General features: G+C 41.3%; 1 protein-coding gene across 1 annotated transcript in view; it reads right to left on the minus strand.

Annotated features, from left to right (window-relative positions):
* The window catches only part of LOC141102894 (coiled-coil domain-containing protein 17-like), a 72,390-nt gene that overhangs the window by 19,533 nt on the left and 36,380 nt on the right, over positions 1–16,477 (minus strand). Inside the window, exons 5-7 of the mRNA XM_073591932.1 lie at positions 15,220–15,345; positions 5,638–5,774; positions 3,345–3,485 (exon numbers count right to left, since the gene is read on the minus strand). Of these exons, the coding sequence (XP_073448033.1) occupies positions 3,345–3,485; positions 5,638–5,774; positions 15,220–15,345 (404 nt within the window). The remainder of the gene's footprint in view (positions 1–3,344; positions 3,486–5,637; positions 5,775–15,219; positions 15,346–16,477) is intronic.

Raw genomic sequence — 16,477 nt, forward strand, 5'->3', positions numbered from 1 at the left:
TTACCAGAGATGCGGGGACATACGCTGCACTCCAAACGCTTCACCGTGAAATTTTGGTGATGAGACTGCAACTCAGAAACTTCTGCTATCGCAGTCGCAGAGGATATTCGAACAGGGGGGGAGATCGGGCATGCTGCTGGCGTGGCTGGCCAGGGAGCGTTCCACTGTGGCACACATTGCAAATATTAAAGATGACCAGGGACACATACAGTCAGACCCTGTCCAGATAAATGCTAGATTTGCACAATACTATGAAAGTTTATACACATTTAGGGTAAACTACACACTGGACTCGCTACGGGACTTCTTAGCTCAAATAGATTTCCCTACCTTATCAGAGGCTAACAATGCCAAACTAGATGCACCAATCACCCTTAAGGAAGTGCAACTGGCGATTTCATCGCTCCAGCCTGCCAAAACCCCGGGCCCAGATGGTCTACCGGCCGAATTTTATAAAACTAACAGTGAAGCCCTAGCCCCACAGTTCCATGAGCTTTTGCTGACTATGCTGGAGAATCAATCTCTTCCCCCATCTATGTCAGAGGCTGTGATCGTGGTGATCCCTAAGCCACGAAAGGACCCTGAGCTCTGTGAGTCATACAGACCTATCTCACTCCTTAATGTTGATGCTAAAATAATTACGGTCATGGAGACCAAACGGGCTTCATGCCAGGGAAAGGCACTGACATAAACCTGTGTCAGTTGTATACAAATATATCACATGCGGTGGCCACGGACTCCCCTGGGGTGGTGGCCTCCCTAGATGCCGAGAAGGCTTTAGACTCGGTCAAATGGGAATTCCTCTGGTGAGTTTTGGAGAAGTTTAATATCGGGCCCAAATTTATCTCATGGATAAAGCTAATGTATGCCAATCACACTGCGAGAGTCAGAACCAATGGCACACTCTCGCCCCCCTTTAGTTTGTACAGGGGAACCAGACAAGGTTGTCCACTGTCTCCAGGATTATTTGCCCTGGCTGTCGAAACCCTGGCCATCCTCATCAGGTCATCTGGGGCCACAAGGGGGATGGAGTTGGGCCCTCTGAGGGAACAGATCTCACTCTATGCAGATGATGCCCTCCTCTATATCCCTGATGCTTCGAATTCCCTGGAGGAGGCCCTGCGGGTTATTGACCTGTTTGGGTCCTTCTCCGGGATACGTATTAATTGGACCAAATCCATACTCTTCCCATTGTCCCGGCCGCCCCTCCTCCCTGCTCCCCATATACCACTACAGTTGGTCTTTAAATTCAGATATTTGGGCATTGAAATACAGAAGGAGCCTTCCTGTTACCTAGCGGATAATGTTTACCCTATTCTACACAAACTCACACGCAGATGCCTGACCTGGAAGTCCCTCCCATTAACACCGGTAGGGAGGATTAACCTTCTCAAAATGACATTTCTCCCCAAGTTCCTCTATGTCTTTAGAAATACTCCAGTTCCCATCCCTACCTCCTTTTTCCAAAAACTAGACCAGGTGATCAACTCCTTTATTTGGGCAGGGCTGACCCCTAGGGTGGCTAAAACGGTGTTACAGCTTCCCCTAGGGGTCAGCCCTGCCCAAATAAAGGAGTTGATCACCTGGTCTAGTTTTTGGAAAAAGGAGGTAGGGATGGGAACTGGAGTATTTCTAAAGACATAGAGGAACTTGGGGAGAAGTACTGCCGTACTTTAAACAGTATTACTGGGCAGCAGTGCTGGTAACAGTATGCTGGTGGTCCACCCAGTCACAAAATAATCCGGCAGTTAACCTGGAGGCAGCCATCCTGGGGTCGTACTCGGCACTGAGTAACCTAGTGTTCAGGGGCCCAAGAGCACAGGCTGCAATGACAGTCTCCATGCGCACAACGGTCAAGGTTTGGGAACAACTGCCTGCTAAACTCAACCCACCTAACACATTCTCCCCCTATACGCCACTGTGGGGCAACCCTAGGTTACCACATCTATTATCTATCCCGGACCCAGCTATCTGGGCTAGATATGATATTAAAATTTTACAACATATCATGCCAACAGGCACGCTCTTCTCATATGATGAACTAAAACACACTTTCCAACTTCCAGCAAAGATGTTTTTTCGCTATCTACAACTGCGTCATGCCGTACAAGCCCAATTTCCCACTGACATTCATTTGGAATCACATATGGTGGAGCGCTTTCTTATTTCAGCCAATGTGGACCGTATCCTCTCCGCCCTGTACCTTCGGGTATACTGTGGGTCTGATGACCAAGGGACTGGGCTCTTTAATAAATGGAAGGTGGATGTGCCCTCCCTGACGGATGATGATTGGGAAGAGGGTATCCAACAGTATATACCTTTAATGATATCCGCCAGGGATAGGTACATTCAGCTGAAATTCCTCCACAGGGCAAATTACACACCCCAGAGGCTTGCTAGGATATACCCAACCCAATCTGACAAATGTCCAAAATGCAATACCGAAGTGGGAACATGTGGTGTGGTCTTGTCCTCTTATCCAACAATTCTGGAGGGAAGTGGTGCAATCTATCAACTCGATTGGGAATTTGACCATAGGACTTGACCCCGTGTCCTCTTACTCGGTGTCTGTGACAATATCACCACAAACACTTACAAAAGGTTACTGATTTTCTATGCCTCGTTCTATGTCAGGAAGGCCATCCTAACTAAATGGAAGCAGCCGGAGCCCCCTCGACGGTTGGGCAGTGGAAAAAGCTTATTGACTCTACCCTACCGCTTTATAAACTTACGTATATGAGTCGTAAATGCCCTAAAACGTTTGAGAAGATCTGGGGTGTCTGGGCTGACAACTAAAATCCTGATTATACTGAGAAAGGACCCCAGTCTGTCCCAGTCTTTACAGCCTCGTCGGATCAGGTTCGGGACCCTCGTTGCCCCCCCCCCCCACTCCTCTCACCCCCCAAAGAAACCCCTCACAATTCCATTATTGCTACATATGGTTGTTATAGGATAGGACTATTCATACCTATGACATCTTATCCTTTGAATTAAAGATAACCCTACCCCCATTTTTACACAAGAAAGCAATACTGAGGCTATGTACTGAGAAATACATGTAAATAACATGCTGGCTACTATGTCTTACACTTTGTTATGATATCCGCTGTTTTGTCATCTGTTTGATTTTATTTTCCTCTTTTTTTATGTTTATTAATTGTATAATGTACTGAAAACTTTCTCCGATGGAGATTAATAAAAACTTTTCTGTTAAAAAAAAAAAAGTAGGTGTTTATGAACTGAAAATGTTCATTGGCTGAGCACAGACTTTGTTTTTCGGAGTTAAGAATTGTAAGGTGTCCTCAGGAGTCTTTTTGTATTGTATTTCCAAAATATAAATGTACCTCCATTTGTTGTCTTGGGAATCCTGTTATTCTTCTGTCGTTGAAGTTGAAGTTTGAAAAGTTCATCTTCTAATTGCTGATTTTCAATTTCAAGTGTAATTAATTTTTCATTCAAATGCCATTTCATAGTATGATGTCCCTCTAAAAACAGAAAAAATATTAGTAAATAAACACAGCAAAAAAATATATGTGATTGGACCAAAATTCGAATCAAGAAGCAAACTGAAAGTGGCAATTAACATGTAGATTTTAATATTTCTATAATGACAGCATTGATAACTGTCAAATGAATTCTGCAAGGCAAATATTGTTCTCATACTATAGAGTGGTTGATTATCAAACCATAAATAGTCTATCTTCTATATTCTGCAAATGACTAATACAAAAGAGGTGTCACAAAAAAAAAGAATCAGCTGTATATTATATACACATTTATTGAATAAAAACATATGCACTATAAAACAGATGGGGCCCCCACATTCTCTTGTAAACACATGTAAGCAACTGAACAACTGTCATAGACATCAAATAACACAGCTGTGTTCCAGTAACCCAATATCCTGGATATAATGATACCTAATAATGAATTCTAATGCATCCACAGTCCTATTCCACAAAGTAGTGGAGTTCATAGTTGTCCATCTACAAATGATGAATGAACAAATATATTCTATTAACATCAATAAATATATTATATTATGCAAGTCGGCACAGTACTGGTAGGTGGAGCAAGTTTGCAAATCTTAGAAAACTAACATGCAACATTAAACAAAAAAGTGTATGATTAGTTAAATGAATTCAACCCATTGCATGCCAATACGTGTGCATAAAACATTGCACGTGAGTTATTACGATAAAATAAGAATATTCACAGGATGCTCTACAAACTGTTCCTCCTGTAAAGGGCAAGTGTGAGATAAATAATTCATAGATGTTCAGTGTAAGCCATCTGAATCTGTAAAGTATGCAACTGTCCGTCCAACTTGCTACTAGACAGTTCAATAGACCTATGTCTTAATTTTGTATGATAGTCCAGCCAACTCATTTATTACCAAAGGTAAATAGAAATATCCGCCGCCATGAATTGGAACTGGTATAGAAAACAAAATGTAGAATCATGTGGGTGGGGGAGAGTGGGTGTGTGAGAATCACAATAAATGGATGAATACAAACAATCCAAATCATTTTGGACTCTTGCGTAGTAGCATAGTGTCACAGGAAGTTGCATCCAGCTCACGTAATATTCATCAAAACTTTAATGTCCATAAGGTGTATAATGGAGTATGTACACTTTGGGGGAGATTTATTAAAACTGGTGCACACAAAATTAATTGCAGCCGTGCATAGTAACCAATCAGCTTCTAGGTTTTATTGGCAAAGCATAACTGAACAACCTGTAGTTAGAAGTGGATTGTTTACTATACACAGCTACACCAGATTCAGTGTGCATCAGTTTTAGTAAATCTCCCCCCTGTGAGTCCATCTAGCAACACCTGAGATGTGTGAATGCTAGAATAAAATAATAAAATCTCACCCAGTTCATGGAATTCTCAACCCCCTAGTCTGGTGGTGTCAAAGGGCATGGCTCATGCAAAGATCCCAAATCCAAGAGTGGGTACAAGAGTCATGTGTTAGGGGCTCTTATGTGTTTTGCCAGAGCTTCCTCATTAGATTTCATTGTCAGATCCATTTTATTCAGGATATTGTGTAACTGGGGCACAGCTATGTTATTTGATGTATATGGCAATTGTTTAACTACAATTTACAACCGTCAGACTGTCCGTGAAGAGGTTATGTTGCACCCATTGTCATGGTTTGTGGACATGTACAGTAGGTAAGGGACAACAACATTTTTAAGATGAGCAAAAGAAATTCCACATACTGCGATGTAAAATAATATTCTTACTTTATTAAAATAACCAACAGGAATAAATACTATTCTATTTGAGCCCTAACTGAGAGGAAGTGCAAAGCCTGTAGTGTCTATTACAGCTTTGTCAGCAGGTGTGTTCGGAAGTCACCAAATTATCAAAAGAGGGCATTGAATAAACTGTTGCAGTACAGAAATGTCTGGATGATGATTAACACCTTTCATATACCTACTGTTCAGTTAGCATATTATTTCTTATGATTAACTAAACTAAAGGCATGAATAAATAACTGTCAAATTATTGTTAATCCATTGTGTAAGTCTTATATTCATATAAAGTGCATTGTGCAAAAGATAATGTAAATTTTTTTACTATGTACTTTTTGTTTTTACTTTTTGTAATAGAAAAGGAATGTAACCTACGTTTATTTTTCTTCCGCATTGATTGGGCATGTTTTTCTTTTTGTTCTATGAGCTGTGCTTCCGTCAAAAGGTCTTGTAAATGCGCCAAGATCATCTGATCATTTCCTCCATTTTGAAGATAAGTCATGCGCAATGCACTGTGTTTGTGGGAACAAGTGATCATGACATAAGGGTTAAGGCAAATAAAAAAAAATATATTAAAATATTTTAAGCATTACAAGCCAAAGTCTGAAAAGTGCCTACATAGGATTTAGTACGCAAAAACTGAGGGGATGAAAAAAAGCTGTTAAAAAAAAAAAATTAAGTGAACCCTGAACCAAAGTTTTTTTTGCATTTTGGATAGGGGGGTAAAGTTTAAAGCTTAAGTTAACCCACCGATTTAACAGTTCAAAAAATAGTTACATTCTATCACATTAGTTGTGCTCTCAACCAAACTGTCAAACCATCCAATGGTTGGTGAAGAAATAAACAAAGGACAAGATGACAGCTTCCTTGGCTGAAAATGATTGGAGGGTTTACCTCCAGGTTAAGTCTGTAAGATTTTCTTTGCTGACTGAAATCCATTGGACGCCCACTGAAAGTTTGTTTATGCATCTTGATTCAGCTGTGCTTGAGACAGATTACCTTGTATCATTAAAGTGAAAGTGTACTGATTTCAGGCAGGATCAAAAAGTATTTCTACACTTAGGCCTCATGTACACTGCAGCTGGTAAACAGACATTTAGGAGCAATTGGGCATTTTTTCCAGCAGCCCCTGAACTCTCCTCAATGTTATCTTTTGGTACATGGACACTCCGGCGTTTATAGTAGTTTAGAAGCAGTTTAGGTTAGAAGCATTTTCGTGAAAGCAGAAAATCGCGCTCAGATCAGTAGTTTAGTGGCATTTGAAATGCCAAATGCTTGTAACAGCAGAGAGAGAGATCCTGCATTTTGGAAGGTCTACTGAGGTTATCTGTAAAAAATGCAAACGCTCATAAACGCTGCTAAATGAGCAGTTCCAGCGTTCAGAAGAGGTTTTCAAATGTCCTGTGTACTTGAAGACTTATTGAACAGATAACAATACAATTTCCACTGTATCATTTACAGGCCAAAAGGGAGCAAATAAATAAAGTTTGCTGCACTGCTTCTGAGTACCACAAACAAAAAAGCCATTTAATTTTTAATATTCAAAGCAAAACTCATCCATCTATCCATATCATGCTTTAGTTTGTCGAGAGACCACTTTCAAAAACACCCCCTAGCATTTCTTGGCTGTGGCCATTTTATGTAAGGGTAAAGATTCATGTAGCATTTACTCCCTGGAATCTATCTGCCCCTAGCTCAGGCATGCAGGCAGGAAGGTGTGCTTAGCTGAGAAACTGCTACTCCCCTCCTCCTCTCCTGAAGACTCATGGGATGTATGACATAAATTGCTTAGGCCTGGAAACTAGGCTTGCCACCTTTTCTTCAAGCCGAACCCGAACACTTTTGCAGCACAGGGCATTTTTTTCTTTTTTCTTTTGCAGTAAACACTATAGGATTATAAAAGACCTGAGACACATTTGGGTGCCCCAAGGAGAGTAGTAATGTAGCGCACAGAGCGTGCCTTGGCAAACAGTGGGTGTGGCCAAATTGCTCTTGCTGACATTACCCAAACCTGCCCCCAAACAGCTGCCCGCAGCTCCCGGGCGGCAACAGATGTGTATGACTATCTCAGTTACTTGGGGAGCCACAGCCTGGTCTGAATAATGTGTCCGGGTTCCAGGTGGAATGAAACCCGGACACATGATTCAAAACCTGAACTGTCCGGGTGAATCCTGGACAGGTGGCAACCCTACTGGAAACAAGGAAGTGATTGAAAAAATGTTAAAAAAAAGTTTAAAACAAGTAAATGAGATATACTTTCTTATCTATTTACTAATGCTAGCCGCATAAGAATTAAAAACAATGACTACTGATTGAGTTATGCTTTAAAGTTACTATAAACGATCACCTTATAAACAACAGTTTAGAATAGAAATGAAATGCAGAACATTTCAGTTTATATATATAAGAGAGGTGTATAAAAGGCCTACAATACACCTACTCAGCGCCAGATCAATCCCACAGATCTATGAGCAGCAATACCACTGGAATAAATACATATGATCCTTAAAAATATAATTGTCACAATATTTAAAAGGTACTAAGCAGCTGTTAAAAAAACGAAGAAAATATAAACAGTAGTATAAAAATAAACCGTCAGAACTCCGTATCATTAAAATACTAAAACAGCGCTGTAATAAAACATGATAAAATTATCACAACATGTGGTCATCACCACAGTAGAACGTTTCTATGCAGTAGATCAGGGATCCCCAACCCCCGGGCCGCGGCCTGAAGCCGGTCCGTGATCTGTTGAGGGCCGGGCCGTGGGCGGGAGAGTGGCAAGACACACTGCAGATCAAAAACGTTCTAGTTTCTTCCTCTCCACGAGAGCCGGTCTTCCCCAAAATGGCGGCGGAGACCAAATCATCAGTGCTGACCTCTAGCGGCGGCTCTGACGATACAGCAGCAGCACGGAGGTCTAGTAATGGACCATGCAGGAGACACCCTGCAGTCAGGCCACTCCACACCATCCACTCAGAGTGGCTAAAAATGAAGAGCTATTATATTCAATTGCCATACAGTAAGGGGAGAGCGTTGGGTGAGCGAGTGAAGCTCCGCCCCCTGTCAATAAGTGGTGGTTGCTCTCCTTCTGATGCCCCAGGGCACAACAAACACATGGATGCAGGAGCCTGGTGATCTGAGGTGCTTAGTGAGCTCTGTGCAGTAATCCACTAACTGATAGCGTTTCCATAGAAGTCTCTGTGCAGTCAAACCTCTCTGCTAACGATCTGTAAATACAGATCATTAGCAAAGAGGTTTGACTGTATAGAAATTCCTGTTAAAACCCCATCAGTGAGTGGCAACAGTATCATCCAGCCCCCATCGCTACCAACCACAACAATGCCCCCCCCCCCGCGGTCCCTGGGAAAACTTGGCCGCACGATACCAGTCCCTGGCACCGAAAAGGTTGGGGACCGCTGCAGTAAGTGGTAGTAAAGACAGTTCCAGGGGGCGTGGAAGTCCGTAATGATGAAACTGGTCAGGGCGTGACCAGCACGACATCCCGGAAGTGACGCTTGTGCTCCACCATCCATCACTGTCTACTCGGAAGTGATTGCGGTATCTGCAAGGAGACGCTCGCTCCATCCTGGATGGCTGAATATGGTGATAGCGCCCTCTGCGTCACATACTTTGTATGCTTGCTGTTTTTATCTTCATGCACGCAGTTATTATTAAGGGGTCCTTTGTTGTATGGGGGTATTGTCTATAAATAAACAGGATTACGCCATGTACTGTTATTCTTGTGTTTTATGACATATAGTTGGAGCCCCTATACCAGTGGATCTTAAGAGGTCTCTGGTGAGTTTGACCCCCTGGGGGAGTGTGCTTCACAAGGTGGAATACTTTTACTGTCTCTGGTGAAAGGTGCACGCTAGGACCACTGTGATTTAACACCTAAAACTCTTTGAACTGTCTTTACTACCATCTACTGCATAGAGACTTTCTACTGTGGTGATGACCACATGTTGTGATAATTTTATCATATTTTATTATAGCGCTGTTTTAGTATTTTAATGATCCAGAGTTCTGATGGTTTATTTTTATACTACTGTTTATATTTTAGTATACATGTATAAAAAAAATATACATACCCTTTTCCCCCTTTTATTATAAGTGTCAGGACAAGTCTGATCATTGGAGGAGAGTAGGCTGAGTTCCCATCACAGCTAGAGAACTGACCACGGTGTATTACCTTGCTTATTGTGGTCAGTTATTAATAGGATCTTGCGTGCCTCTAGCGCCCATCCTCAGCCCCTTCTCCGTGCCATCCCCTACAGCCAATATCTGAGGTTAAGGCAGAATTGCTCCGATCAGGAATCATACCTACGTGAGGCTTCCGCACTGAGAGACAGACTTCTTCGTAGAGGTTACTCTCTTTCCACTCTGAAAAAGGCATTCAAGCGAGCCAATGGACATACCAGACGCGAGCTACTGTTTAGCCATCGACGGAAGTCCGATGACTACCCTACAGTCAGGCTCATTATGAGGTTTAGCAATCAACACAAATCCATAAAATGAATTCTTAACAAGTTTTGGCATACCTTATATGATGACCCCATGCTACGCCCACATTTAACTGTACGACCGGCCATTACATATCGACGCACCAGCTCACTAAGAGACCAATTGGTCTAGAGTGAATTTGTAGGCAACTTCCGAAACGATCCATGTAAAAGGTTTGGGACCTTCACCTGCGGTGGTTGCTCTATATGCAGATACATGAACACCAGTAAAAATATAATTCTCCCCAATGGCCGACCAGACCAACCCCATCACTTTTTCAACTGCAAGACCGAGGGGGTGATATACCTTCTTACCTGTCAGTGCCAACGCTTCTACGTTGGGAAGACCAAACTGAAGTTCTCCCTGCGAGCCTCCAGGCACATCACTTCCATGAAAAAGGCAAACCCAGATCTCCCTCTGGGAAGGCACGTAATTCATGAACATCATGGGATCTTTCCAGGAATTAAATTTTTGATCCTGGATAGAATCCATCCCAACCCCAGGGGTGGGGACTGGAACAAGGTCCTCTTACAACGGGAAGTCCGTTGGATTGTTGACCTTGCTGCCACCTCGCCCCCGGGCTTAAATGAACAGCTTAGTTATAGGCCATTTTTAGAGGGGTTTACATCAGGAGAATGTGAGAAAGATCTATAGTTTCCTATATCGTGGTTCCCCCCCCCCCCCCCTCCTTTGATCTAACATACAGTCCGATCGTCCAATCTAGGTTGGTCACCTGTGCATGTTATGTTTAAATCATCTACTTAGATTTGTCTACCCCTGACCTGCTCATCATGTTTTAGTTCCTTGATGATATACATTTGACCTGTTTTCATGCCCTGCAGTTGTTGGATTTCTCATTGCCATGTCCGGTTATGGCGCACTATATGTTCGGGTACATCTGTTGGCCCCTCTTTGCCCCGCCCGGCACAGGGGGGCCTCCCAGGGACTCTATGTCCCTCTTGGGGGGCCTGTTTCATGTGGCGTCCTTGCGGGCATCTAGATGCCTGGCTCGGCCGCCCTCTCTGCGTCGGTTGTTCGCCGCTGCATGACCCACCTCTCAGGCCTACGCCTGTGGGGTGCGCCGTGCAGTGATGGCTCGGAGTCCCCCCTGTCCTGTTTGACACCTTTTACACATTGCCCCCTACTTCCAAAAGCTCTGAATATACAGTAGGTCCCCTTTTTTGTTTAATATGTTCACATAATAAACATGGAGAACCATGGATGCATCTGTGCTTGACATGATCCTCCTATCCTGTGGTCTTACTATGTAGCCGCATATTATATTGTTACGACGCTCCTGGCTGCTAAGATACAGTTGGCTGCGCTCTGTCTCCTCTCACAGAAGAGTGGGAGGAGTTCTGGGCTAATCCTGACTGGAGTGAGAATGTGGGGATGCCGCAGAGAGTGCGGTGTCGCTGCAAAATCACTCTCACCTGGAAGTTCCTTTTTCTTTGCCCTCTTCCATGCTAATTGACGTGATCCATGCTAATTGACAGATCAGTATCACGCCCGACCCCTCCCCTCTCAGTCTTTTAAATGCTGCAGTGATCAGTGTCAGTCTGTCATTGCCCTGAATGGAGGCGACCTGTTTGGACACAGATGCTGCAAGATCTGACGCTCACTAACTAAAGAGCCTTATACCGGTATGTAAGCTTTTGCCTTGTCTCTTTATATAAGTCCAGGTACTTTACTTACTTTACATTGATTTACCTTCTCTCACACAGCACTCTCTCTGTTTGTTTGCAGACTCTGCTGGTGTGAAGATCAATATGTTCATGCGAGCTAATCAATGACCATTCAATTGGTACCCCGCACTCCCTTCATATAGCCCTTTTTTCTACTCGCCCTAGATTCACCACTGTATATCCTCTAGCACTCAGGTACGATACTATTTACTGAGCCGACTATGACCCTTGGACTGACATTTTTGACTTAGATAATCTTTAATTGAATACCATATTTTTTATTATCCTTTTCAGACATCCACTTGGGTCTGTGCCTTCCTGACACAGTACCCTCTTGGACGGCTCCATGATTCGGTGTCTCTTTTTTGGGGGTGGATCAGTGTGGGCAGAGTGGGGCCAGCCACACACACCCAGGCTCCAGTTTTTGGATCCGTGGGTGGTTTTGACATATCCGCCACCGTGATTTGGGCAATGGGTGCTCCAACACTGTCATGTTTGGGTAGGCTGTTTCTCTTGTTTTGGTTTCATAGACTTCATGTTCTCTATGCAATGCTATGACAATATTATGCGGTAGAAAATGTTGTATTTATTTATATTTTTTCTAATCTTGTATTTCACCATACAGTAAGAGCTTGTCCCACGAGTCGCCCTTGACGAAGGGACAGTCAGTTGCAGTCCCGAAACGCGTAGGCCTTCGTGGAAGACATTACAAGCATCTTTATCCAATGCACATCAGTACAGCTGTGTTTCAGTTTTTTATTGTGTTCACTGTGTTATGTTTATTAACTATGCTAATGTTTTGTATACATATATACATTTTTCTATGGAATAAAATTGTTTTTACATTACGCTGTTGCCGTTAAAGTCCCACAACCTTATTTGGGGGTATTTTTTTCGGCAGGAACACCAGGGATTTCACACAAAGGAAGCAACGCAAAGAGAACAGGATACTTTCTCATACAAGTACATGGTACAGCAGGCACATATCAGGAATATGAAGTGTTGGGGTAACAAACACTTTAAGCTTTCTTGTTTTTCTTCTTACTTCACGTACCTTCAATTCTATCTTTCCCTCTCATGGTCCCTTTTTAACTTTTTTCCTTACCTCCCTTTTCACAAGTCATGCATATTTACAATCTCTATTGTTAATATTTCTAATTTTTTTCTATTCATTTGTTCTCTTTGACTCTGTTAACTGAAAAGAGTCCCTGATTGCATTTCACCCCCTGCATTGGTTGATCTTATACTGTATTATTTTTTCCCTACCTTTAAAAATCAATAATAAAAATGTAAACTGAGAAAGATAACAAACCCAGGCAGATTCCCTTTCATGGGGTGCAAAGGACGTTTTATAACTATTTTTTTAAACTTTGAATAGCTTTGATCTAAAAAGAAATAATGGTAAAAAGAAGATACACAAATATGCAAATAATGCCTGTTGATAGTGCTGCAAATTCAAGTATGCCTGAAGTCTACAAACTGTATCAAATAATCAATGATCTATATAATAAATTACAAAAACAGTACCAAGACATTTGAAAATGAACTACAAGGAAAAAAATTAACTGAATGTTAAATAATGAGACTGAATTATCTTTAGAAATGAGTTGACCAGAAAATACCAACTAATTTAATCTCTATAAATAACTTTTTAGTAAATGAAAAAGTCTGCAAAAATGTTTTTTGCTATATTTGGAGCTCTATGTGCAAGAATCTCAATTTTTGTGTTTATTGAGATCTTTATTTTGTTTAGTGGATACAGATTGAAGATTGACCACTTCTTTATTACATCTCAAGGTAAAAGGACATAAAATCCTTTTAACTTCCTCATTCTACAGAATGCGTTCTGATTTTTTGTATGCATCCATCAATAAACAGAATAGTAAGATATATTGTATCACTAAATTACTGTAAACTGTCCCACAATAGAAGCATCAAGTAATAGTTGAACTGATGTACTCAATATCATGGGAAGGGGCGGATATCTGGGGGTACCTTTATTATAACCAGGCTTCCAGATTCCTAAACCATCCCCCCCCCCACAAACCTTTCCATAGTTTTTTGGGAGATGTAGGGAAGAGGCTCATGTCCCTCAAAGCTGGGACAAGGTGCCTTGCAAAAAGGGGAAAGTTTGGCTGCTTATGAATAAGAGTTACACCCCTCCCCCCAGTTTGGAAAGGCAAATGGCCTAGTCTTGTACAGAAAGTTGTGTGTGTGTGTGTGTGTGGGGGGGGGGGGGGGTGCATGCTTGCTCTCTTTTGTGGTCATGAATAAGGGTCTGGTTGGGAAATTAGGGGAACTCTAAGCTTTTTATAAAAAAAGGAAAAAGTGCAGAGTCTAAATCTAAACTCAAGAACTAAAATGTAATATATTGCAGCTTTTTCCCCTTTATATGATCCTGCCACTAACACATTTCCTATCCTAGGGTCACAAAGCTCACTCACTGTACTGTATATATGGAGAAGTGTTGTCACCTTAGGATAGAACTTCAGAACACCCCCTTCCTCTTCCTTCTCCTCATCCTCTAGCAGTGTTTCGTAGTCCACAGAAATAGTTGGAAACAATGTAACTGATAAATGTTCAGCACAGGCAGTAACGTATCAAGACACATGATTTCTGGCAGGATTAACAGGTATTTTTTGCATTTATCGAACACATATAACAAATACCTTTCAATGATATACTGTATTTAACAGACCAAAGGGGATTAAGTACGAAATGTCCATTGTTAGGGTGATAAGTATTTTGGTTCATGGAGCCATTCACTCTGAGGGAGTTTATGACTCTGGATCCATTAAAATAGCCCCAGACCATCATGCTTCCTCTTCCATATTTGAAAATTGGTCAACCACAGCAGAGCCAAAGAGAAACCTAAAAAAATCCTTTTGCCTACTTGACGGTATACAAAATCCCTGCTTGATAAACTGGAGATTCCAAAATGATTAATTGGTTCATATGACCTTCTTCTTGTCTTCAGTATTCTACCACAGTAGATTCCTATTATTCTTATTTTTAAGTATTACCAATGACTTTGTAGCAACCATTCAACATATTAACCATGTAGTTTAAATTCTTGTCTTCACAGCTGAAAGACAGACTTGCTTACTTCAAACACTGTTAAAGTGACACTAAACTTTGGTTAAAAAAAAAAAATTATATTTAAAGGGTAAGTTCACCTTTACAGAAAAAATCTGTAAGGTGACCTTACACAGGTCCCCCTCCTCATCCCCCCCCCAGTTCCGCTGACCTGGAGCCCGGCGATCACCCGCTAGAAGACATCGTATAGCTGCCTCACCGGTCTGAGGCTTAGAAATCCCCTCAGTTTAATCTTCTAAACGTACCTCGTCAGGAGGTACGTTTAGGAGCATTCTAATTGGTCCGAGCCATCACATGGGAGGCGCTGACTAATCAGAACCCATGTAGCCAATTCTGTCACCGCGGGCAAAGAGAAGAGGAAGCTGCAGGGATTTCAAATCCCCTGACTGGTAAAGTGGCTAGGCGATGTGTCATATTTTGAAAGCATAATTTTCTTGGAAGCTTATCACACCTTTATACCACGTCAGATTATTCAATGGATTGGAACTGCTTAAATTTCAATAAAAGCTAGAAAAACTGTGGTTTTTCTAAAATTTTTACTAATGTGTATCTTTAAACATGTATTCATTTGTCTACAACCTTTACTAGTGTAATGTGGCAGTATTGTATATTATTAAAAAAGGAAAGGAGACATATACATCAAGATACAGTTTTGTTTTTTTTTACTTACCTAATTTCAGAAGATAAAGTTCCTCGTCCATAAAATGGAACAAAATGCTGCTGAAAGGAAGGTGGGCCTTTTTCTGCTTTTCGAGAGCCTGGGGATTGGCTGTGTCTTCTTATAATTCCTCTTTTCCTGTAACATTAGCAAAACCATATGTTGTCTGGGGCATGCCATCAATGGTAGCTCATAAGTAGTCACAAAAATGTTCTATTAAAAGTTGGATACAAACCTTTCCTTGCTTTTGCATCAATTTGGGAAAGGCACTGGACAGGCTTCTGTGACACAACACTCACAGCACCCTGTTTCCGTAAAATGGTACCTTTTTTGATGGTATATAATTAAAGTTCTGTAAGTGTTTTTTAACAGAGTACAGGTTACTCCCAGATGCTATAGCTGCTAGAAAGTAACATTTGCATTTCTTCATTCTTGAAGAAAATTGTAGCTTGCTGCAGACTGAAATTGAAAAATAAATTGTAGTAACAATACATTTCAACATGGCTAATATAGCAGTTGTATATGTAATATTTTTAACAAAGTGTATTTCTTTGTGGATATTGCTGCAACCAACCATCAAAAAAGGTACCATTATTTAGAGTCAGGGTGCTGTGAGTCTTGTGCGACAGAAGCCAGCACAATCCAAAAAAATAAATGAAAATAAGCAAAGTGCATCCGAAAAAAACTCAATTAGTGCACATCCAATATTTTATCTTTGCACTTGCATTAAACAGTGCTCCCCTTATACAGTTTTAGTACTGGCCAGGTGTGCTTTAATGGCCCATTCACAACATGTGCTGCATTGACACACATACATTATGGCATTCCATTAATTTCTATTTGGGTTGACAGCACACCCTAATGTACAAAAAGTGCTACACAATGCTTGTGTGTTGTGGTGTGTGCATAGCCCACTTCTGTAGTAGTGCACTAAGGTGCTTCTCAAATTAAATCACTGCTGTAGTAATGTGTGGTGAAATTGCCCAATACAATAGCGAATCAGTGTCATTGGGCCTGAAAGAGAAATGGGAGATAATCTTTTCAAATAAAATTTGAAGGCTTGGATCAATACTTTTGGGATTTAGTAAAGACATGCAAAAAAATACATATTTTTTTAATTTCGCAGGACGCCAGGCCCTTTTTTTTAATTAGATGTAAACATGCACCTAGACAAAAAAAATAATCGTGTATCCTCAAGAAAAAAAAAACACAAGATATACCTAGTTAATAAAAACAAAATCTCACAGTGTTAAAAAATAAGCATAGGCAC

This window comes from Aquarana catesbeiana, linkage group LG01, assembly GCF_042186555.1.
Source record: "Aquarana catesbeiana isolate 2022-GZ linkage group LG01, ASM4218655v1, whole genome shotgun sequence".
NCBI classification, from domain to species: Eukaryota; Metazoa; Chordata; class Amphibia; order Anura; family Ranidae; genus Aquarana; species Aquarana catesbeiana.